Source organism: Onychomys torridus, chromosome 5 (assembly GCF_903995425.1).
Source record: "Onychomys torridus chromosome 5, mOncTor1.1, whole genome shotgun sequence".
Classification (NCBI taxonomy): Eukaryota; Metazoa; Chordata; class Mammalia; order Rodentia; family Cricetidae; genus Onychomys; species Onychomys torridus.
Window position 1 is genome coordinate 129,422,835 of NC_050447.1, and position 24,922 is coordinate 129,447,756.

The 24,922-nt window shown below is 45.7% G+C and overlaps 1 protein-coding gene across 1 annotated transcript in view; it reads left to right on the forward strand.

Annotated features, from left to right (window-relative positions):
• Slc25a48 (solute carrier family 25 member 48) overlaps nt 1-23,572 on the forward strand; it is a 42,445-nt gene extending 18,873 nt beyond the window's left edge. The window contains 6 exon segments of the mRNA XM_036188686.1: nt 9,770-10,027; nt 11,765-11,898; nt 20,014-20,107; nt 20,110-20,142; nt 22,407-22,448; nt 23,012-23,572. Coding sequence (XP_036044579.1) covers nt 9,770-10,027; nt 11,765-11,898; nt 20,014-20,107; nt 20,110-20,135 — 512 coding nt within the window. The 3' untranslated portion in view covers nt 20,136-20,142; nt 22,407-22,448; nt 23,012-23,572.
• The last annotated feature ends 1,350 nt before the right edge of the window (nt 23,573-24,922 follow it).

Genomic DNA, 24,922 nt, shown 5'->3' on the forward strand with positions numbered 1-24,922 from the left:
CTACCATACAGATGTGTGGCTGCAAACCACACACACACACACACACACACACACACACACACACACACACACACATATGCAGGACTTTGTACCCTGGCTATGCTTCTCTAGGAGGTTCTGAGAAGCTGAAAGGAAGTGAGGGCTGGGACTCTGGCAGCCTAGAAGCAGAGGGAGGAGGTTCGTAGGGAGGCTATGCATATAGCCATGCACTAACATAATATACCTTTGCTAAAGTTGCATGCAGTGGAGGTACATCATGGCATTTGTTTTTTGTTTTTAATCAATGGACAAGACTAAGTGTTGTCCTGATTTCTGGACTTGATATCATCTTGAGCATTCTTGTTCCCAGAGCTCCCACAGGCTTGACTGCAGGCAACAAGGTTGACAGGTGTGTCCTTTGGGAATCCAGACTCCTATCTGCACAGGGCAGTACACATAGGAATGGTAACAGTTTCCCTTGAGCAAAACTTTGTCCCCACTTAAGAGATGAAGAAACCAAGGTCCATGAACTTCAGTCCCTTGTACAAGGTTGAACAGTAAATAGCAACTGAACTAGAACACACATCCTGGCCTGCTTATAATGCTGGGTTCTTTCTGCACAAGCTCCTGACTCTTTTGGAGCCCCCAGGTCCTGGGGAAACTGATGGACTCCTGGGAAATAATAGCTATCAAAGAGCATCCCAGCTGAGAACTTCCTGGGCATGTGATCTGAGGGGCCTGCCAGCCTGCTCATGGCCAAACCTAATGCAAGGTGGATATAGCCAGTTTGTCCAGAGAACACCACCATGTCACTGGAGCCTGTTACCTTAGACCTGTGGGTGAGAACATGATTGAGGTAGTTTTTAGTGTTCAAAGCTTCAGGCCAAGGTCAGTGTCAGTCCTTCTTAAATGGCAAGTGTGTGACCCTGTAGAGGCCTTGATGTGAGGACCTGCCCAGGGGCCCAGAAACTGTTTGGAGACAGGCCACAGTATCAGAGTCCTGTCATGAGGAAGCTGACTTTTCCAGAAAGGATGTTCACTTTCTGTTACTGTGATAAAACATTGGTCAAACGTAGGTTGTGGAGAAAAGAGTTTATTTCCTCTTATATCTCACAGTCCATCATGAAGGGAAGTCAGGTTAGGAACCTCAAAACAGGAACCTATAGGTAGGAATTGAAGAACCATGGAAGAACTCTGCTTACTGACTTGCTCTCTGTCTTAGTCAGGGTTTCTATTGCTGTGTTGAAACACCATGACCAAAGCAACTTTGGGAGGAAAAGGTTTATTGGCTTACATTTCCACATCACTGTTCATAATTAGAGGAAGTCAGGACAGGAACTCAAGCAAGGGCAGGAACCTGGAGGCAGGAGCTGATGCAGAGGCCATAGAGGGTGCTACTTACTGGCTTGCTCCCCGTGGCCTGCTCAGCCTGCTTTCTTATAGAACCCAGGACCACCAGTCCAGGGATGGCTCCACTCATCAAGAGCTGGGCCCTCCCCATCAATCACTGATTAAGAAAATGCCTTGTATCTAGACCTTATGGAGGCATTTCCTCAATTAAGGTTCCCTCCTTTCAGATAACTCTAGTTTGTGTATCAACTTGACATAAGACCACCCAGCATACTCTCTATGGCTTGCTAAGCTTTTTTTTTTTTTTTGATAACCTAGGACCTCTGCCCAGGTATTGCACCACTCACAGTGGGTTAGACCCTTTCCAAATCAATCAGTAATCAAGAAAATGACCCACAGGCTTGCCTACAGGTCAGCCTGATGGAGTTAGTAATTTTCTCAATTGAGAATCCCTCTTCCCAGAAGACCCCAACCTGTGTCAATTTGACAATAACAACAATTAAAAAAAAAAGTACAAAGGATAAGACAACATACTCAGAAAATAGAGGTATCAAATCCAGACCTCGACTCCTCCCCACCCAAAAAAAGCATCCTGCAGAGGGAGGCACCTGTCCGAGATGAGGCCAGCAAACAGGACACCGACACTTGCAGAAGAGCCATCAACCAGTTAGCCACAGTGTTCTGTCCAAGGAGTGGTGACAGGGTTAAGCTGATGATTCGGGGAGCCTGTAGATCTACACAGGGCTCCCACCCCAAGGGGAAGTGAGTCTCAGGGTAGGACCCATTCCCTTATTGCAAACATCCTGTCCGTCTTGGGATAGAGCACTTGAGCTAGCACTGAGGGAACCATAGGCCTTCTGAGATGCAGAGTGAAGGTAGCATGCTTTTGATTTAGGGAAGGCAGTGGTCTTAGTGGCAGTGGTCTCAGTAGCAAGGCATTCATGAGAAGAAATGATCAAAAGTTGACTTTTATGTGTATCCTCATTATAAAATAAAAATTATGTTAGAGAAATTGAAACATTTCACTTTAGAAGTTATTATTGTTGAATGTCAATCCTTCTACTCATATGTGCTCCCAACTCCAAGTCCAGGCCTAACCCTGGAAGGTTCAGGGTGTTGGTAGAGCATCAGAAGTTTAGCGAGCTGAGCACTGTTCTATCCTGTAACTTTCCATAGCCTCCTTGGGCAAACTGTATGCAAGTCTAGGAAATTCAAGCACTCATATTTCCAAGAGCCACTTTCCTGTTATCACCCAAATCAGTGTATAGGAATCACTCACATTTAGCCTTCAGCAACCACAATTAGTCCGTGCTAGAGTTACAGAGGACACTCACCCAGTGCTCATCTGCAGCCTGTGGCTGGGACTCCATACCACACCATCTAGGCAAGGATAGAGCTCACAGTGCTGCCTCCTGTTGTTTTCTGGAAGAAAATTCCAGAACCTATTCAGCAGCTGTATATTGACCAGGCACCATTTTCTTTTACTCCTACCATAGCTGCAGAGTTGATAAGTATGGTGTAAAGTCTCCATCCTTGTAGGCCTTTATGACCTTGGCCTAGTGTTGTTTTGTATTTTTATGTGGGCCTAGAATTGTAATATCTGCAGCTGATGACATGCTTCATGGTACCAGCATGAGTTGTGCACGCTGAACTTGTGAGGTGAGCCCCAAACAACCAGTGCTCCTGAGGTGCTTTGCTTCTCGGGGAGTGCTTCCTTCATGGTATTATGGTGTTCTTTAACCTTGAGTATCAGCAGAGCATTACAGCTGTGGAGGCCACAGACGTTTGCTGCAAATGTAGGAAACAGTTTTGATGGTAGATGTGGTTATATAGGTGCACTCCGTTGACAGAGCTCACCAACTATGCACTTAAGAGCAAATTTAGAAACAAACTGATTTAAAAACTCCTAAAAGTAGGAGGCAAGACAAACAGGGAAGGAAAATGAGGAGCAAAGCACTCGAGTGTAAGCACAAGGAAACCCGACACGTCCTGAATGAGAATGTTCTACAACAAGCAGAGGTGGTCGGTTGTTTCCCTCCTGCATGCTGTGGGGATGTCGTAGATGGAAAAACTAGATTCCTGCCTGGAGGAGAAAAATGCTATCAAGGATGTCATGGGGTCAAGTGACAGCTTTACTGTAGATGGTAGATTAGATAAAGGTCTAATTGAACCTTGTCACTAAGGTAGGCAAGATGACATCTCAAACTTTAGGATATGTGTTCAGAAGTATTTAGGGTTAGATATTCAGTGCATGCAGCCCACCCTGAAATAGTTTCTGAACAAGTTGTGCAGCCAGGGAGGACTGCGGCTTAGGGGGTGGGACTAAGGGCCAGAGGCACTATGGGTAGCATGCCTAGGGCATCGGTCCTGGCTGTGAAGTCTTGGGCTCCAAGTGTGTGCTGTGAGCTAAGGTAGCTGAGGCCAGGGAGACCTGAGGCAGAGGTTCCCGTCCCTTGCCTGTACTGCTGCATTTTGAGAGCAGGAATGGGAGAGCACCAACACTCTGGTCTGAGAACTATGCACACTCAGTGCGGTTGCACCAGAAACTCTCTCTGAAGGGAATTGTGTGAATTCTCCCAGGCAACACACACTCCAAAGTCTGCTTTTATAGCTTTGAACTCTAATTGCAAATTGTGCTTCCTTTAATTAGCAGTTTGCCCCAGGAAAGAAACATCCCAACTGGGAAGAATTTAAAACCCATCCCACCAAGGAAGAAATACAGACTGATGTGGTATTTTTAATCTAATGGACTTTTATATCCTGTATTTTTATTTTCTGTTACTTTTAACCTTTGTTAATTTATAATCTTAACTCCTGCATAATTACATCACATTCATCTTTGAGTTTATATATTTCTTGGTTAGGTTTTAGATTGTCCTGTCTTTTTCCAACATGTCCTAATGCCAAAAATCCACTGTTCTTTTGGTAAACAGCCCATGTATTGTCTTTTATTCCTATTTCGTATCTTCTCTTTAGTTCCCTGCACTTTCTGTTTTTACTTCTTAACTCTAGCCTTCCATAGCTCTAGAAATCTTTGAGCTCCATGGGCCCTAAAACTATTCCAGTTTCCCCTTCCTGGCTATTTTTCCATTTCAACTTTTATCTCAGTTGATGTAATACTGTTACCCAACCTAATTCTTTCTACTCCTGATCTTAGCAGCTAATACCCTTGTAGATGCCATACAACCTTTGTTCTTTTATTCCTTGATACTTATTAAGGCCAAAGGGATAGTTATTTTCAACTAGCTAGGATGATATTGGCATAGTGGTCCTATCCAACTTCTGAGGTTGTTTCTGTAGTTTATATTCTTGGAGTATTATAGGGGACCATACCTGTGCCTTATGCACATGGATTGAGAGTTTAACTGATAAACTGTCCCCTCAACCCTACCATAGTCTAGCTCACTTTGAACATTGCAGATAACTCAACAAAAATAATGCAGCTGATAAAATCCAATCAACACAATATGCATAAGTCAGAACATATAATATATAAGAAACATGAAGGACAGCAATGGATCTCAATGAGAGAGCAGTGCATTAAATCCCAGATAAAGAATTCAAAGGAAGGATTGTAAAAAAGTTTAATAAAAACAGAGGATACAAATAAACTATCAAATGAATTGAAATAGAATACAAATAAATAAATGAAATAAGAGAATCAAACAGGATTTGATGTAGGAACTTAAGAAAGAAATAGAAATACTAAATACAAATAAAATTGAAATTTAAGAAATAGAAGTTCAGTAAGTCAAATAAACTCTTTACAAAGCTCTGCTAATGGATGGCTCAAATAAAAGGCAGACTATCAGGGATGAAAACAGATCGAGTCAGACATTGACAATGATAAAGTGATAAAATATGAATAGAATACATGAGCTCTATTTGACACCATTAAAAGATCAAATTTATAAGTCATGGAGTGATAGAACTTCAGTCTGAGGATATATACAATATATTAAACAAAATCGTAGCACAAGTTCCCCAAATGTAGAGAAGCAGATGTCATCTAGATCCAGGTGGTACTTAGAACACCAAACAGACAAGATGAGAAAAGAACCTGGTGACACCATAGTATAGTTAACACTGAATAAGAGAGCAAAGGAGATACTGAAAGCCAAGAGAAGCACCAAGTCTTATATAAAAGCAAACCATAAAATGTCCAGTGTCAATCTTTACAGAAATAGAAAACAGTCTTAAAATACCCGTGGAAGCGCGAGACTCCAGAAAACCAAAACAGTCCTAAGCAAGACAAAAATGGTGGAGGCATCAGCATACTTGATTTCAAGTTGTGCTATAGAGTCACGGGAGCAAAAACCAACATGTAGACCGTAGGGTAGGGTAGGGTAGGGTAGGGTAGGGTAGGGTAGGGTAGGGTAAGATAGCATAGGGTAGAATAGAATAGAATAGGATGGAGAACCCACATTTAGACAATCACAACTATGGGCAATTGAATTTTGACAAGCTAAAAATATATATTGGAAAAAAAGATAGCCTCTTCAACAAATGTTGCTGGTGAAACTGGGCAGTGACATTAGACGAATGAGTTTAGATCCTTAATTCTCACCCCATATGAAAATCAACTCCAAATGGATTAAAAACCTTAATGTAAGATCTGAACTCCAGAATGCATTGGAGGGAAAATAAGGGAAAAACACTTTTAAGATATCAGTATGGTCAAGGACTTTGATTTCTAAATTCTATTTATTTAGTGTTGGAGGAGACACATGCCATGCACATGTGTGGAGATCACAGGACAATTTAATGAGAGTTGGTTCTCTCTTCCATTATGTAGGTCCTAGGAGATCCAACTCAGGTCATCAGGCTTGGCAGCAAGCATCTTTACCCACTGAGTCAGCTCAGTGGCCTGCCAAAGATTTTCTAAATGGCACTCCAGTCACTCAGGAAATAATGCTAACAACTGTCAAGTGGGGTTTCATGAAATAAAAAAGCTTCAGCACAGCAAAGGAAACAATGGAGTGAAGAGACAGTCCACAGAAAGGGAGAGGCGGCTCTTTGATGGCTAGATATCTAACAGGGTTAATACCTAGATTATACAAAGAACTCCAATAACTAAGTAAGTCAAACAATCTAATCAATAGATAGCCTAATGAAATGAGTAGACACGTGTCAATAAATGCATGGGCAATAAACATGAAAGAATATTCAGTATCACTGATCTTCAGAGAAATACCAACTCAACTGCATTGAAATTGCATCTCCTCTAGTCAAAACAGCAATCATTAAGAACATCACAGCTGGGCAGCGGTGGCCCATACCTTTAATCCCAGCACTTGGGAGGCAGAGGCAGGTAGATCTCTGAGTTTGAGGCCAGCCTGGTCTACAAAGAGAAAACCTATCTTGGAAAAAAAAAGAGAGAGAGAGAGAGAAAGTATATAAAAATGTTAGAGAAGATGTAGGGGTAGGGAAGAACTTTTGGTAGGGTATAAATTAGTCTAATCACTATGGAAGTCATATGGAGGTTCCTCAAAAACTAACACCTAGCTACCTGTGCCACTCCAAATCATCACAACACAGAGATGTCTGCACATCAGTATTATTGCAGCGTTCATCACAGTAGCTGAGCTATAGTACTAGCCTAGGAGTCACCACAGAGTGCACTAAGGAAATGTGGTTGTACACACAGTAGAAGAGTTTCAGCCATGAAGAATGAAGTTACGTTATTTACAGGAAAATTGATTCAACTGGATATAACCTAGTAAGCAAATTAAGTAGTTTCAGAAAAAAATTGCATGTTTTCTCTCATTTGTGGTTCTTATATTTTATATAGGTGCATGACATCATATATATATATATATATAATGAAAGAAGTAAGACTGAGTAGGGACAAACAGGAATAGAGAGGTGAGAAAGGGGTGAGCAGCAGGGTGTGGGGCACATATGCTCGAAGTACATTACCCACGTGCAAGAAATCATCTTATGTAACCACGGTGCACTGCCTTGCTACAGGCCCCTAACGATGAGGCTAATTAACCACAGAAAGAACAACCCCCCAAACTGTGAGTCAAAAGAAACCTTTTCTCTTCAGAAGATAATTACCTCGGGTGATTTGTGATAGAACTGCCAAGTTGACAAGTATTAACAGTGTGAGTTTGGGTTGATATGGAGCGATGTCAGCATCTTGGTGGTTGTTTCCCTGTCTAGGATAGTCCATTGCAAACTTTACTGGCTATTATATTGGTTTAATAGACACAAATGAGTAATTATAAACCAATAAAAGCTAGATTGCTTATGTTGCTAACTTAGAAGAATGTGAGAGAATTTTCTTTTTGCTTACTCAGGAGAGATAATGGAAAAAAAATACAGGGGTTTATTGACAGGGCGCTGGCAGTTAGGCCAGTGTTCTTTCAACATCTGCACTGCCCAACTAGCAGATCATTATCTAGACATGACCTTTCAATCAGTAACTCCTGAGAGCCACACTGAAGAAACTGATTTAGGGGAGCCTTGACTCCTGGGTCAGGTCAGCTACAGCTAGAGAGGAGCTGCCTAGCTAGCATTTACACAGCCAGACAATGACACCTATTTGGTCTATGGCAAATTTCCCAGAACACACTGGTAATATCGTCACAGTTTTGGGAAAGAATGTATAATGATCTCTTGGGGCCTCTCAAGGACTGCAATGTCTGCTCTTGCTCAAATGAACCCCAAGGTGACCTTTATTGCCCTCAACTCCCTTCCCCTACACAGGTGGAAATGCATGCATAGGAGTGTGTTCAGTCATGTTTCTCAGGCAAATGCTGCTCCCCTCACTCTTGTGGAATTCTGGGATGAGTTAAAATTCATGTCCTTTAATCTCCACTTTGAACTACACAGCCACAAGGCTGAATGTTCATCGGAGAAAGATGGGAACATTTGGGGACTTGGAGTTAGCTCCCAGGATGAAAGGCCACTTCCTGTTTACAGGATGTGTGAGACCAAATCAGACCTGGGATCAGGGGGTTGAGCCCAGGTGGCCCAAACAGTGTTGTGGTCATGGGTGGCTTTCATGCTTCATCCTGGTCCCATCATTTAGTAGGAGCCTTCAGAAGGGACATGTTTTTCAATATTGGAAGCCCTTTCCGACCATGAGCCACAACAGAGAAGATGAGCGTAAGGGAAAGTGGAGGGTGCTCTGTGGGAGGACTAGCTGTGTACTCCAGAGATGCTACAGAGAGATAAAACCACCAGCATAGCACGCACACACACACACACACACACACACACACACACACACACACACAGCCTGAACTTGTGGGGATCCACCAAAGAAGACTACTTAAACATGGGTTTAAAGTCAATAGGAAGTCTTTATTAGCCAGCTGGTGACTACACTGGGTGTTCGGGGTCCCAGTGTAGCCCCAAGCTTTTCTCAGGGCCAGCCAGCTTTTAAGCACAGCAACCATATCCTGGGTTGACATATTTGAGTTAACAAGAACAGTCAGAAGCGGAACTAATTACAGATGCCAAAAAGCAAGGTTAGTGCATTTAGAGACTTCTCAGAGCCATGGACTTTGATGGATTAGGTCTTTGTTTCCATTTTGGCAGGTGGTACTGTATACATGCTGAGTGTTACTATCTGAATGGTACTTCTGTCATGGAATCAGTTGTGCTGGGCCCCTGAACTTTGAGGGTTCATTGATACTGCCTTACAGCTATTTTAGGGCACAACCAGGCCAGGGCTGGCATGAGTCTGAACGTACCTATTCTCTAGCCAACCAGTGGGTCCTCTCACTGACCATCATTTGCTAACTTAATGGACCCAACACTATTCCATCTACCACACTAAGGACTTGGCATGTTACCTGACTTGTATCCGTGACAGCAGTGTGTCAGTCTTTTAGGGATCAGAAAACAAAGGTAGAAAATGTCAACACTTGTAAGTGGTGGAGGAAGATTTGCATCCAGGACAGCCTGGCTTCAAATCACATTTATTTTACCACACAGAATACACAGGTATTCACATGCATGCTCACATATGTGCACATGAGTGCGCGCGCGCGCGCGCACACACACACACACACACACACACACACACACTCTCACACACACAGTGTTGGGAAAGACAGGTGTGTGAGGGGGGAGAATATGAATGACTATCAATTCCCCATCAAGAGTGAGCTTGACTTGACTGTCTTAAAAGATCCTGGGCATTCTACAATCACAGCTGCTTAGAAATGCATAGTGATGGTAGACCAGAAGGCTCTGGGAATCCCAGAACAACTTGGCTGGGAGTGTCTCCAATCTTGTGTATAGGTTGCCAGGGCTCCTAATTGGAGGCTCAAAACTCTAGTATAAGCTGCCAAGAGTGACAGATAGCTTGGTAAAAACAAATGAGCCATGTGAGTGGAGGTTGTCAGTGGGATGGACTGGCTGTGGTGCCAGGGGCTGGCCAGTCTCTTACCTGCCTCTTGCTGCCATCTCTCTCCTGTCTTTTCAGCCAACCATGGATTGAAGTCCAGGGCAGTGGCCCTAAGGTATCAGGCATCGTACCAGGGACCAATACACTGCATCACAACCATTGTGCGGACTGAGGGCCTGGCAGGGCTATACCGGGGAGCCAGTGCCATGCTGCTCAGGGACATCCCAGGATATTGCCTCTACTTTATTCCCTATGTGTTCCTGAGTGAATGGATCACACCTGAGGCCTGTACAGGGCCCAGCCCTTATGCTGTGTGGCTGGCAGGTGGCATTGCAGGTAAGGGCTACAGCATGGGAGTCCCATCCCTGGGTCCTGGGCCTATCACAGTGATGGTAGAGTGCAGAGGAGCCCATCATGACCTTCCCAGATCTGAGAAGGCAAGACTCACCTAGCGATATATGCAGGACCCTTTATTTCACTTACTCTGTGCCATAACTAGTAGGGGGAACAGTCCTGTGACCTCTCTTTCCAGGGCTGTGAGTCTCTGTGTGGATTCACTGGACTTTGAGGTCCTAGATGCACTCTGAGCATGTTCTATGTGGCAGGCATTGCTGAGCTTTGGGGAAAGCTATTAGTGTGATTTGCCTTTACTGAATATCAGACTTTGTTAGGTATGGGAGCGGGGAGCCAGTCTCCACACTCTGCACTGAGATACTCAAGGCATTTAGCCAGTGCAGACAGGAGAGCAGGGGCTCTGCAGTCAGAAAGATCCAAGTGTAGCCACACTTGCTCATTTTGTCGCCATGGACTTGTTACGCTCCTAGCCTGCACCACAGCTGTGATTCATTCAGAGGGAAGGTCAGCATGCATTGGGTGTTTGCCATACCTACTTTGATATGACTCCCTACTACCTCTCAGGCCTCTTTCTTTTCTTGCTCCTCCTCCTCCTTTCCCCCTCCTCCTCACCCCCCTCCTCCTCAGAGCTGTCTGTGTTTTAAACCCACAGAAGACATACACAAAGCCCATGCCTTGACCATACAGCAGTGGCATTCTGTTTATGCCCTTGTGTGTCTGAGGCCCATCCCTGGACCTGTTCCTAGGAAGAGCCCTCAAGTTCCTATCTGTTCTCATTGGTGTGGAGAGCAGGTGCCAAGGGCCTGATGACTTCATTTCATGACATCCTCACTGTGACATAGGGAGGCAGCTAGGAGCCCTGGCAAGGGCAGGAGAGAGTGAACATGGAGACAGACTTCCGGAGGCCATGCAGAAAGCTGGAGCACTGGAGGCCTGCATGGGCAGAGGGTCCAGGATGTCTCTTTGGAGAGCTGCTGGGCAGCAGTTACCAAACCTAGAAAGCCAGCTGCCCTGGACTTTGACATTGGAGGGTTGTCTCTCCCCAGCCGAGATGTACCAATTTCTGCGTTAGTAAAACAAAACAAAATAACCACTGTTTTCCTAATCCTTTAGAGTCACACTAATGCTTAAACTGGGACTTTTGAGCAGATCCAGTGATGATGACCCTGATACGTGGTCTCTCAGTTTTATGCCACAGATTTAGAAAAGTTTTTAATAAAAAAAAAACTATACCAAATTGCTTTGCAGTCCACAGGCTGTCCCTTCTCAGTGAGTGGTCTGTGTGACAGGCTTTGCTTGGTTTCCCAAATTCAAATTAAACCATGCCTGTGGATAGCTGCAAGCCTTTGGTCACAGGTCTCACCCTGAGCTCTCTCTCTGCTTAGGAAGGACTGCATAGCCCTGTGAAGTAGTTGCTGTCCCACTGATAAATGTTGCCACATGTGGCCTGGGTTCATCTTCCAGGCTCCCACAGGCATCCGTTCACCATGTCCTCACAGCTGCCTTATAAACACAGCACTTCAGCCCGTCCATAGAGCAGGTGCAGGAGGCTTCCTCGAGGTCCAAGAGTAGATGGAGAGAGAAGATCAGAAGAGTCCCATTCCCAGCCCACGTCCCTTGCCACCAACTATGGGTTTTCTGAAGGACAACATCCTCAGGGAGGCATGCCTTGAAGACCCAAGACAGCCAGCTCTGGCACGCTTTTCTCTGACTTTGCAGGAGCGATTTCCTGGGGGACAGCAACTCCAATGGATGTTGTGAAAAGTCGACTCCAAGCTGATGGGGTCTATCTAAACAGATACAGCGGAGTCCTGGACTGCATCTCCCAGAGTTACCGTCAAGAAGGCTTGAAGGTGAGCTTCACACAGCACCCTGGGGTGAGCAAAAGCCTGGCAGAGGGTTCGGACGTTGTGAGGGTGAGGTCAGGGACTGAGATAGCAGGTATGGGAGGTTACCAGCCTGTCCTTAAGATTATTCCTGGATACTTTCTGTTTTAAGAAGCAGTGTGAATAGGACTTTTTTTTTTCCCCACCTTCTGATTTCTTTCTCAGCAAGTTTGTTATTGGTGTATTGAAAAGTTACTAGATTTTGTGTGTTGGTTCTGTACCCTGCTACTTTGCTGAAACTGGATCAAGTCTGAGGGTTTTAGAGTCTGTAGGCTTTTAAGAAAAAGATTGTGCTATCTGCAAATAGGGGTGGCTTGAATTCTTTCTTTTCTATTTAAATTTCTTTTATCTCTTCTCTTGTTGTGTTGCCCAGCTAAGACTCACGCGCTGTATTAAAAGGAGAGGAGAGAGAGTGGACACCCGTGTCTCATTTTAGATTTCAGAGAAAACTTTTCAGTTTACCCCTATTTGGTATAATATTGGCTTAGGTGTGTCATATAGCCCTTGGTGTGCTGATGTGTGTCCCTTCTAAGTTATCATGTTATTATGAACATGTTAAATGTTGTCAAAGTTCTTTCCTGTAGCTATTGAGATGGTCATATGATCTCTTATCTATTTACACTAATTTGCATTAGTCAAGCTATCCATGAAATAAAACCAACTTGGTCATGGTGTCTAGCTTCTCATTGTGTTCTTTAATTAGGTTTGTGAGGTTTTATTGAGAATTTTTGTGTCTATGTTCATTAGGGAAATTGGTCTATAATTCTCCTTTGTTGTCTTTTTCTCCTGATGGTATCAGGGCCATGCTGGTTTTGTAGAATGAGTTTGGTGGTGTTCTTGGCTTTTCTATTTTATGGAAGTTTCTGGAGAATTAGTTTCAGCTCTTCTTTAAATACTTAATTTAATTCAGCAGTGAATCTGTCCAGGTCTGGCCTTTTCTTTGATGGAGATTTTATTACAGCTTTGATCATATTGATTTTTCTTTATCTTTAAATTGTTTATGTCCTCTTGAACTAATTTAGTAGCGATAGGTGTACAGGGCCTTAGCCATTCCTTCCAGACTTTCCTGTTGTTTGGAGCATGGATATTCTAAGTATTCCCCAGTGAATGTCTAGGGTTCACTGGAGTCTGTGGTAACATCAGCATTTTTAATGCTAGCATTCTCTCTCTCTCTCTCTCTCTCTCTCTCTCTCTCTCTCTCTCAATTAGTTTGGCCAGGAGTTTGTCAATCTTGCTCATTTTTTTCAGAGAACCAACTCTTTGATTGACTCTATGTACATTTTTAAAAATTTCCATGTCACTAATCTCTGCCCTGATCTTTATGATTTTTTTAACCACCACTGCTTGGGGTTTGGCTGATTCTTGTTTTTCTAAGACTTTGAAATGTACCATTGGGCAATTCCTGATGATCACTCTGTGTTGTGTATGTAAGTATTCATAGCTACAGGTATTTTCATTTTCATCTGATTCTAAGAATTTTTCAATTTTCTCCCTGATTTCTTCAATGAACATTTAAGAATTATTGATGAGTATATTGTTTGGTCTCCATGCATTTTCACAGTTTCTATTCCACTAACATTTAATAAAAAACCAAGAAATTATTTTTATGCTTTTGAATTTGCCAAGACTTAATTTGTGTCCTAGCCTATGGCCTGTTTTAGAGAAGGTTGCTTAGGCTGTTTAGAAGAATATACATTCTGATTCTGTTGGGTGGATATCTGTTAATTCCATTTAATTCCTCTTAGGGTTCAGGGTCTTTTGTTTGTTTACTTTTAGGTTGATGGTTCATCTTTAGACGAGAGTGGAACACTTAACTCACTCAGTTATTATATCAGGATTGGTATGACCTTTTATGACCTTTAGTGTTTATTTTAGAAATTAAACATCTACTGTTTGATGCATATATATTTACAATTACTGTCTTCTTGATGAGCTGTTCCATTTCTTCATATATAGTGGCCTTCCTCTCTCTTTTAATTTTGGTTTGGTGTCTACTTTATCAGATGCCAGAATAGCTATGCCAGTACTTGTTCATCTTCCACTCTTGACAGGCTGTCTCCCACCTTTAAACCCTGGGTGTGTGCCAGTGGGTGTGTTTCTTGCAGACAACAGACAGCTGGGCTAATCTTTTAATCCAGTCAGCCAATCCGAATTTCTCTATTCATGAGTCGATGGCACGTACATTTATGGTTAATATTGAGAGAATTTTTCTGATTCCTGTCATTTTTATTGTTATTGTTCTGATTGGTAGGGTTATTATCTGTTCTTGTCTGCCTCCCCTGTTAGTAATGGCAGTTTGCTGGTTTGCTGTGTTGGACATGATGGATTCTTTCCTAGCTCTCCTTTCTTCATCTGTTCTTTCCTGTCATTTATTCTTTCCAGTGCTCTCATGACCAAGACCGTCTTCTCTCCTCTTCTATGTACAGTAGTCCTGTCTGTGTCTTCTGTGGTGCTGCCCCAGTGGTCTTCATGCATGGAAGTGCAGGCCAGTTGAACTTGTGACCTTGTGTCTTGCCTATGGTGTATATTTTTGCTTACTCTGTGTTAGACAAGTGTCTCTTGTCTACCAGCACTGTCTTCATTTTGCTATTTTTTGTTTATTTAACTAATTAATTAATGAATTTGTGCATCAGAGTCCTCTGCTGGCCATATTTAACTTTGCAGTCTGTGGACTGGCAGGTTGTCTCACTCTCCTAAAACTCCCTAGACTGTACCCCCAGAGTGGCTATAGTCTAGCTAGAGGATCTCATCTTTGTTTGTTGGCAGCCTAGAAATCAAATACAGCACTGAGACCTGAGCAGGTGGAGGACCTTTGTAGTTTCAATGTCTCCTGGGTATTAGTCACCTGCTGGAAGGATACAAGTGTGAGTCAGAAGGAGATTCTAAAGGAGACCAGAAATCAAGAGTTTACTGACCTGAGCTTTAGGGCTATTAAACTCCATGGACAGTGGTTGAGATCTGTTTCCTGCCCTCATCCAAGGCTTACACACTTGCCTCCTTGAGCCAAACCTGTTGCCCATGCCCTCTGACTGTCGCACTTTGCTGTCTGGCTCACCACAGCCTCCCTGGTCCTTTCCTAACCCTGAGACCATGGTGGCCCAGAAGCTCCCTGCCTGTGGCTATCCTTTATTGCATGCCCCAGGGCTAGCTCGGGTTTTTGTTTCTTTATGTGCACTTGTGGGGTTGAGGGCACATTTGAGGGCCAATGCCCCTGGGGTCTAGAGGGACCCCAGGTATCTAATACCCTGGAGCTGAAGTTCCAGGCAGTTGTGAGCACTTTATGTGGGTGGTGGGATTGAACTCTGGGGCTCTCGAAGAGCAGCAAATGTTCTTACCCTCAGAGCCAGCTCAGCTTGGCTCTCTATAGCTTTGCTGGTTCAATTTGTAGGCAGTAGTATTTCTCAAGGCAATACCCAGCCACTGCCCTCTGAGCTACATTACCAGGACAAAAGTGGCACTTCTCTCCACAGCTGACCAGAGGAATCACCGCCTTGCCCAAACCTGCAGCTGGGTTTGAGACTTGTGCATGCAGAGGCATGCTCCAAGGCAGATATGCCTGCTTCACACCTAGCTCACCTTTTGGACGTGTCTTTTGCTTTCTTGCTCCTATCATAGGCCGCAAGACTAAAGCTATTTTTCTGGTTCTTTTTTGTTTGTTGTTTTTTGAGACAGGGTTTCTCTTTGGAGGCTGTCCTGGAACTCGCTCTGTAGACCAGGCTGGCCTTGAACTCACAGAGATCCACCTGCCTCTGCCTCCCGAGTGCTGGGATTACAGGAATGTGCCACCACTGCCCGGCCTCTGGTTCTTTTCTGTCTTTTCCTCCACAGTTTCCAGGTAGCTTTTCACCCATTTGTGGATTTACAATACCCTTCGTCTTTTTTGCTTAGAATAGAATCTATTTTGTCTATTCTTTCTCCTTCATAAGGACACACAGAGGCAACTGCTAGCCCACACCTCACCCTGAAGTTCCTGAATGCTACTTTCCTTGAGGTAGTTTGATTAATACATGTTCCCATAGGACCTGTGCCTGTGCCCATGTATTGTCTCTCCCTAAGCCCTGCCAATTGGTTCCACCCATCCTTCCATGCCTGGTACACCTTTGCCCAGTTACCATTACACATCTGTGCCCACATTGATACTTCTCACACAGCAGCATGGGCCATAGAGCTCTCTATTACCTCTTGTCTCTAGAGAAGTTGTGTGTTCTGTCTCCTCTTCTGATCAAGGAAAGAGCCAGAGCTTTGGCTGAGCCAGAGGCGAGCTAGTATGCTGTAAGGAATGATGCAAGACCCAGGGGACTCCCTACCATCTAGATGAAGACCCACATCTAAAGGCAGAACTACTAGAATTAACACATCTAGTCCTTAGCAGTAAAGAGGTAGTTGTCAATCAAATTTGACAAAAGCCCCTGGAGAAAATGCCTGAGGGGTTTCATTTTCACAAGTTCACCATTAACTTGCCTAATTTGAGAAGATTGGGCTAGGTCTGGTGCAATTTTAGGAGTCAAGGACAGAGCAGTAAAGAAAGGAAAAACTTACTCTGATGGATCTGGCAGGGGACCAGGATGCACACGTAGAAGTACTAGAGAGGACGAGGGAGTTGGAAGCCTCTGCCCTGAGCAGACCACAGCTGGAACACTGTATCCACCTCCAGTCAGTTCCCATTAATTAATAGACTGATAGGACCTAGAGCACCTGCAGAAAGGCTGGGCATTGACATCTGCCTGGGATGCAGTTCAGGAGAGCCTTTCTGTCTTTAGGGATGGATACATTTGGAGCTTTGCTCTCTTCGTTATTTTAATTCTTGTTTTATTTAGTGGCAGCCACTGAGAGAGGGTGGCACTCAGGCACAAACTTAATTCTTTGTTTGTTTGTTTGTTTGTAGGCAGAGTTTCTCTGTATAACAGTCCTGGCTGTCCTGGAACTCATTTTGTAGACCAGGCTGGCCTCGAACTCACAAAGATACACCTCCCTTTGCCTCCCGAGTGCTGGGATTAAAGGTGTGCACTACTACGCCCAGCTTTTCTTTCTTTCTTTCTTTCTTTTTTTTTTCAAAAGACAAATGCTTATGATGCCATCAGCAGTTACAGGACCCAAAGAGATTCATTTGGGATGCTACTTTTTATTTGAGAGTTTTTGTCTATCTCTCCCAAATTAATGTGTCATAATTAAAGAAAAATCTGTAGAGGCAAAACAAATTGCTGATATCCTCTCCTCTCCCTCAATCTCTATGCTTCATAGAAACAAAGACCTCAGGACAGCTGAGACTGGGCAGTGGCTTTCCTAACCCCACCAGTATTTCATCTGCAGTGCTTACTCAGAGACAGATTTTACTTGCTTTTTGTGGCGCCAAGAACTGAGCTTCATTAAATACAACAGAGTGCTTAGTTGATGAACCACTTCACCAGCCCAGGGATTAAGATTAATCTTTAAATTGTGTACTAGTTGATGAAAAGGTCAGTGCTATATGAAAGCAGGAAGCTTCCAAACACAAGGACACATGTCTTAGTGTCCCACTTGTCACCCTATCCTTTCAAAAGCAGCTACCAATTTGAATTTCTTGTGCTATATTCCCCAAACACATAGTGTATTTACAAACATGCAAGTGAGTAGAAGTCTGTGTGTGCTCACAGGTACCGGCATTTCATATTGATATAACAGCACTGTGCACAAGCAATACCCATGGGTTGTCTCAAACTTGGCAACCACCAAGTGGGAAGAGTTCCTTTAATCTAAGACCAGTAGCAACTGCAGTCCCCATGACATGAGTGAGCTCTGCTCGCTAGAGAATAACTTCTAGAACATTCTGCCTGTGACTTATGAAAACTCTACACACTCTGTCAGCATGCCCACCCTCATCTTTCCATGGACGGGAACTCAGTAGTGACAAGGACTCAGAAAGGACTGTGGCACTGGAGGCAGGGTGATCCAGTCTTTGTAACTCAAGGGTGGCTGGGAGAAGGCACACCCAGAAGCTCATGGTTTAGGGACCCACCACCAAACTAGAATCAGTGGCCCCTGGTGCTGTGGTCCTTGTCTCTGCCCACTCTGGGGGTTGACTTGGGCCACATGGGCTGAAATGAGGAGGCTGGAGTTGAGTCTTGCATTCCTAGTGGTGGGACAAGGCTGGCTCGGGCTGGAGAGGCGTGTTTTTGGTAGTCAGGCCTCCTGAGGGGCTGAGGTCAACTGCCTGGTGGTCTTGCCCTTTGGAGTCTGAAGTCCTAACCCTGTCTGAACCCTGCAGCCACCACCACCAGAACTTCCTCAGCACAGGGTATTCTTCTGACATTCATTCACTTGCTCATCCCTCGTGGACTCATTGGACTAGTTATAGAAGGTCTGCTCAGGTACCCTGAGTGTTGAGATGGGAGGTGGGGTGGGGAGAGCACTATGCCCACAGGCTCTGCTCCTTGTCCTGTCAGGGACTCATGGGTCATGGACCATGAGGAGCAATGAAGGCATGGTGTGATTAGGAAGCTACTCTTGTCCACTCTGGGGTGGCCTTGATTGGATGGATAGAGGCTGCAAGCATGTTGGAGAGCATTTAAAATAGAGGGGACCAGAGGTGTCCCAGGGCGACAGAGGAGACATGCAGTCAGAGAGAACACAAGGCTTGGGCAGGAGGCTCATCACAGCCCAGTGAGGAGTCTATGTAGACATGTCCCGGGTAGTAGGGAGCCATGGAGGCTTCATGAGGAGGGTCTTAGCTCAAAAGTTCTGAATGTTGTTTTATGGGATAGGAGGCTGTGTGCCAGGCTGGGCCCACCTGTAACCTTGTTCTCCCTGTAGCCTTGGAGCAGAGTCAAGCCAAGGTTACAGAGAGTCTGGGAATGCAGCATGGAATTTTCCCCTTGGAGCTGAACCCAGCTCCTTGCTATTACTTAGTCACTCCGGGTGATTCTGAGGAATTCTAGTGTGGTTAGGCATTAGAAAAGAGTGCTAATGTTACCCAGATCCCATGTGGGTCTGCCTGAGTGGTGCCAGCTTTTATTCTATCTGCTCCTCTCCTAGGCCAAACTGTGTCCTGTGGCTGCCAGTGTCCCCTGAAACTGGACGAATATACAGGCTGGCTGCCTCTTTCCGAAAATGACCCACTCTGTCTTTGCCATGATTCTGTGTGAGAGACAGTTCATGTGCCTGACAGCTCTCAGATCATGCTTGGGGGAGGGCTTACCTCTTGATTATGTGCAAGTTCCAGAGAACACCGTAAGGAGCAGCCCCCTACCCCTGGGTCCCTAGCCCCTCTCTGTTCCCATCATCGCCTGGTAATATTGTCATTGCTCCAGAATGTGCTTAGCTCATCTAAGAGGGTATAGGCTGCCCACCCAACACCAAGCAGAAAGATGTAGGGAGTCAGGAGCTCATGAGAGCCATGTCATAGCATTGCCCAGAAACAGAAGACAAAACGCAGGTAACAGATCATGACAGAGGCAGAGGCTGCTAGCCGCGTCTCCATTCAGACCGTGTGCTACCTCACCCTCCACAGGCGATGACTGCTGAGAATGAGGACAGCAGTCAGTCACTGGGTACTCACTGCTTCAGTGGGTACTAGGAAAAGCCTTAAGAAGCATTGTCTGGGTTGTTCCCTGGAGCTCCCATTAGCAGCCCAATATTGCTACTATAATTAGAGAGAGATGCTGTCACCCATGCATGCTGTGACCCTATCCATGGCCTGCGATTTTCAGCATTGTCCTGCGTCTGTACTGGACCACTTGGGAATGTTGTAGGAAGCACCTGTTGCTATCACTGAGTGGGGCTGAGTGCTTTACATAGAGATTCCAGAACCCTGAGGGGTTGGAAAGAGACAGAGGACACACAGGTGCATCCAACGAGAGCACCACAGAATTGCTTGGGTCTCAGCTTGCTGAAGCCTTATGTATAGCAGAGCCCATGGTGACAAGTGACATCACAGGTACCATGGGTTGGGGACAGGCCAGAGGCTGCCCACATAGAGATCTTTAGGGCTCTGGTCAGGCTAGGGCTGGGCTACAGTGTGTTTGCAGTCTTTTCCCTCACTGTCAGAAGAGTGTGGGTCGGCACCAGAGAGGGCTAGCCCTGGAATAACTACCCCCCTGCACAAAGGTGTTTTTCAGGGGTCTCACTGTGAATACTGTGCGTGGCTTCCCCATGAGTGCGGCCATGTTCCTTGGCTATGAGCTCTCCCTGAAGGCACTCCGCACGACTACACTGTGACAAGCCCATGAGTGTAAGGTGAGTGTGGCTTCTTCTAGCCAAGGGTGAAGCTGGTGCTCCGTTCTTCCTTACAAAACTGTCCTGAGCTTCTGAAATGCCCCTCTGTCCCCTGTGGTAAGTCCAGTGGAGAAGCTTGCCTTCTCACCAACACGTTGCAGTTCTGAAATACCCATGATTGACTGTCGCATGCTGGGCCCCTAGTCACTGAACTGGGTGCAACTCAACATTTCATAGCCAGTTCACCTGCTCTTTCCCCTTCACAGCTCCCACAGTCCTTGGATAGAAGCGCTTTTAGCCTCTTTCTTAAAATGCAGTGATCCGTGATCTGAGGATACTGACCCCAGAGGCCACACTTTGCCAATATGGGGTTGGCTCCTCACTTTCTACTAACATGCTCCTTTGCAAAGCTCCAGAGGCTAGGCCATTCCTTGCTTCCCACCGTTAGAGTCCTCAGGCCCTTTCCTTTCTCACTGCGGAAGGATCGGTGTAGCATCGTGCATCAGACTTCCTGCTCAAATGCTCTCAGCAGCTCTCTGCCTCACACAACCCATGAGTCAGTCCTTGATGCTGCTGCCTCCAACCTGCCCCCATCCTGAACATTCTACCCTCTCTCTCCTAGGGTCTGTGGTCGTGCTGTGCCTTGAGCCAACTCCCCTTGGTCTTGGTGTCACTAGCTTTGTCCTCCAGACCTAACTGTTGGTTTCCTCCAGCAAATGGCTTGATTTCTTAGCTGAGATGTGGCCTGCCTCCTACAGACCCCTAACTGCCTGCTGTTCCCCTCCATCCTTCCCAGTGGGGGTCCTCTGCACAGCAGCTCTCCCTTCTCCACCCTTTTCCTGATGGAGACTTAGCACTGTCCCTGGATAAAGAGTGGGGGGCCTCCCACGTCCCTCTGTCCTGTCGCTGTTCCTTCCTAGCTGCAAGCTTGCCACTTGCAAGCTAAGAAAATGGAGTGGTCAGTCATTGGACTTTCTCATCAACCAAGAAACGATTTCACTCTGCCTCTGTGACTGCCAAGGAGGATGGCCACCATCAGGGAAGCCTGACTATTGCCCTCTAACTCCATGCTGCAGTTGTTGCTGGGAAGCATAGACGTGTACCAGGTTCTAGATGGAGGCGGAAAGAGCCGTCAGTCAGGCTGACCACAGCAAACCTAGAAGCTGGCCTTAATAGAATTCTGACATTCACAGCTTCCTCGGCTTGTTGCCACTTTTTATACAAAATGAAAAAGGGTAGTGACACCTTTTTCATAATTAAAGCTCTTGATGAAGCATCCCTGTATTTGGGTGATGTCCATGACAAGGCAGGGCAAGACACAGACATTGTTCCATTCCTAAAGCTGTGCTTAGACATCCCCTTTAACAGGGAAATAAAAATTTAAAAACCTGTAACAAAAATCATTGCATTTTTACATGATAGAAAAATATAAAAACTACAGAAAGACCATTATGCCACTTCCCATAGTCACCATAAGGTCCCACTGTAGCCTCAGACCCAGAGCCCACTTTGCATGATGTAGATGCCTTCCTGCCTAATGGCCCAGAACCATATCCCACATGACTAAATCTTAGATACAGAATGGCTTCAGTACCAAGACCTCAGGTCTGGAGTGGTTGGGCACTTGCCCTAGTTGTCATACTGTGCCACTCTTTGCCACCCTGAGGATTGGCTCTTTAAGGAGGCTGGAGGAAGTTTCTAGAGAGCCAAGTCAGGACTGTCCTAGATTTGGCATTTGAGAACAGTAGCCAAGCCAGTTGGAAAATTTTCATTCCGAATGTCCTCTCTCTTGCAAAGGGCATGGAAACCAATCGCCTTAGAAAAAAGTCATAAGGGTGGCGGTGGGCCTGGGGAGTGGGAAGAGCAGGTCCCCTTGAGTGGGAATGGGTGGTCCCAGCAACTTTGTCTTTAACAGGCTTCACCCAAGATGTTTAAAATCCTGCTCTAACCAGAAGCCGTGAACATCAGGTCCTCTAGCAAACCTAAGCTTTCACTTACAAAGGTTTGGGGCAGGCACAATCTATGCAGCAGAAACATGAACTCTTTGAATATATGCACAGCAATGCCTCCCTTCTCGTTTAGACCCAGAATCTGTATCTCAGATTGGCCTAGAACACTGCAGACCCTAGGAAGCTGCAGGATGGTGACTGTCTCCAGAGTCTTAGGCATAAGGGTCAATGAAAATTTTTTCCAAATATATGCATGGGATGGAGGACACATCTCCCCAGAGTCTCAAGGAGACAGCACCTTCCTTCTCATGCATCCCTTGTTCTGTTTTCTTCCAGGCTACTCAGAACAGACATGAAACTCAGTGAGAACTGTGTAAGGTAGTTATTTTGTCATAGGGATAATTTGAGAAAAAGGGCCCTAGTCACTGGTGGGCAGTCAGTTCTTAGATTTGTTCACGAGTCCTACTGTGTCATCCTTCCCTGACCTTCCTAGAATAGTGTCGTTCTGTGTTCTGCCCTGACATGCATGCTCCAGACCCAGGGAGCCTTCTTTCCATTTGCAGGGAGCTTCATACCCAAAGAAAGGAGACTCATTCTTCCCATGCTGCCTGGTTTGAACATTTACAAATAATCTCAGACAGCTGTCCTGATTGGCTGCAGTGTGTTGTTGATTTCTACCCCATCTCTGTGGAACCAAAACCATCTCCACGTGGGTTGTCTGAGCCTAGATCCTGGTGGCCACAACTCAAAAGAGGATTCTGCACATCCCTACTCTCTTCCCAGGGCAGACCAGGGTCATCCCATGGCAGGCTGGTGCTGACAGTGCCTATAGAAGCAGCAGCAGTGAGTTATTGGAAAGAAAAAAGACCTGGCCTTCCCGGCTCTGTGCTGGTGGGCTGCAGCCATCATACTGAGCTCAGTCACTTCCTTCATGATTGCAGGCTCTCCATTTCTCTCCCCAGCCCAGAGTGCTGGAAGGAAGCAGCAGACCATGGACCAAGCATCCACCATCATCTCTTTCAGCTCTGGATTAGAACCTGTGAAAAACTGGAGCAAAGTATCTGTGCCCCTGAATGCTGAAAACACAGAAGAGGCTTGCGGAGAAGCTTGAGCTGGCTCCGTGCTTCCAAATAAAAGCACTGAATGCCCTTTGGGTTATTTCTTTGTCACATGCCTCTACCTGGATTTTGGGAGGCCTTGGTCACCCCCATTTCTGCTCAGGTTAGGTCTGTGGAAATGTTGCCAGCTCAGAGAGAAACCAGCTCCATGCAGTCTGGTAATGGAACTAAGGGGGTAGTATCATTTTTTCCCTGGTCCTTGATGGTGTGCAGAGAAGGCACAGTGGCTGGAAAGGATCATGTAGGAGAGAGAAATCCAAAGGTTTTCAGGCCTGAGCAGTAGTGTGTATTGGTGTCATGAATGGCAGATGGCAGCCCAGGCTTGCAGGAGGTAGTGTTCTCTGGACCTGACTTTTATATAGAAACGGTAATAAAATGCACATGTCATCCTCACACAGCCTTCCAGTGTGATTTTACGTGTCTGTTTTATCTCCTACTGAAAGCACATATGAGATTACATTGCTATTATGCAGCATGTGTTCATGACGCTGCTTTTGATTCTGGACCCATAGCAGCCACACCTACTCTGCCGCATCTCAGCACACTGCTGGTGTGACTTCAGAATTGCCCAACACTGTCACCTGCACAGCTACCATCAGCCAAGGGGAAATGCCATACATTATAAATGATTTTAAATTAAGTGATTTTAAATCCCAGCAGGGGAACTTGTCCTTACAGTCTAGTAAAAAACAAACCTTTATGGGTCTTCCTCAGTTTCTCTTACGCCCCATCCTCTCCCACTTCTGTGTGATCTGAAGCAAATTCCTGACAGAGCCAGCACCAAATCACTGCTGCCCTTCAGAGGCCGACGGGTCCTTCTTCCCAGTGCAGCGTGTAGCTCACAGGTGCTCCCCTCACACCCTCACAGTGCTCTCCTCCATCTCCACTCTCCACAGCTCCTCCACAGGACTGTAAAGTCCTCTGGACAGCTCTGAGCCCATGGCTATGGGGCCTCTGGTCTCTTATCCGTCACACGATTGTTGTGCATCTGCCTTGTGTAGGCTCTCTCGAGGGCTGAGGATGGAGGCGTCCCGGCAATGCCTTCATTCAGTTTGTTAAACCCTTCAGCAGAAAGAGATCCTCCCCTCCTCAGCATCACGAGCAGGCTCTGAGGATGCTGGGGAGGAGATGCTCCTGGCATGTTAGATAATGCTGAGGTGAACCCAGAGTACCTCCTCGATCACATCCTAGGGTGTGTCAAATGTGCCTTGGCTGCACAGTTAGATTGGGAGGGGTTGTATGTTTGGAGGCCAGGCAGGGTCTGCCACGGTGTGCTCCTGATTAGGCTGAGTTACTCCTCTGTAGTGAATGGGTGGGGGCAGCTGGAGACCTTCTGCTTGTCTCGTGACGTCATTGGTTGTGCAGCTTTGGAAACCCCATGTGCACATGAGAAAATGAGAGTGTAAAGGAAGGGTCTCTCAGAAGATGATTCTGGTCTGGTGGGTCACTTTGAGGACAGATACTCCATCCAACAGGAAACACTGTCCTTCAAAAGCCTCTTTGGCTGTATATCATAGAATTGCCACTTGATGGCAGCAGAGGTCAACTAAACTCCCAGAGGCATCACCAGCTGGTGACATAGGTGTGGTGGAGCATGGGGTCCTTGATACTTCTCTTCCTGTCTCTTGGTTCTCTGTGCTACTGGGGGCTGTCATTTCCTTGGATTCCAGACTCAGTGGCTACCTGAATAATCTCGACAGAGTCTGCCTGTTTGGACCTCAGTTTTCCTCATCT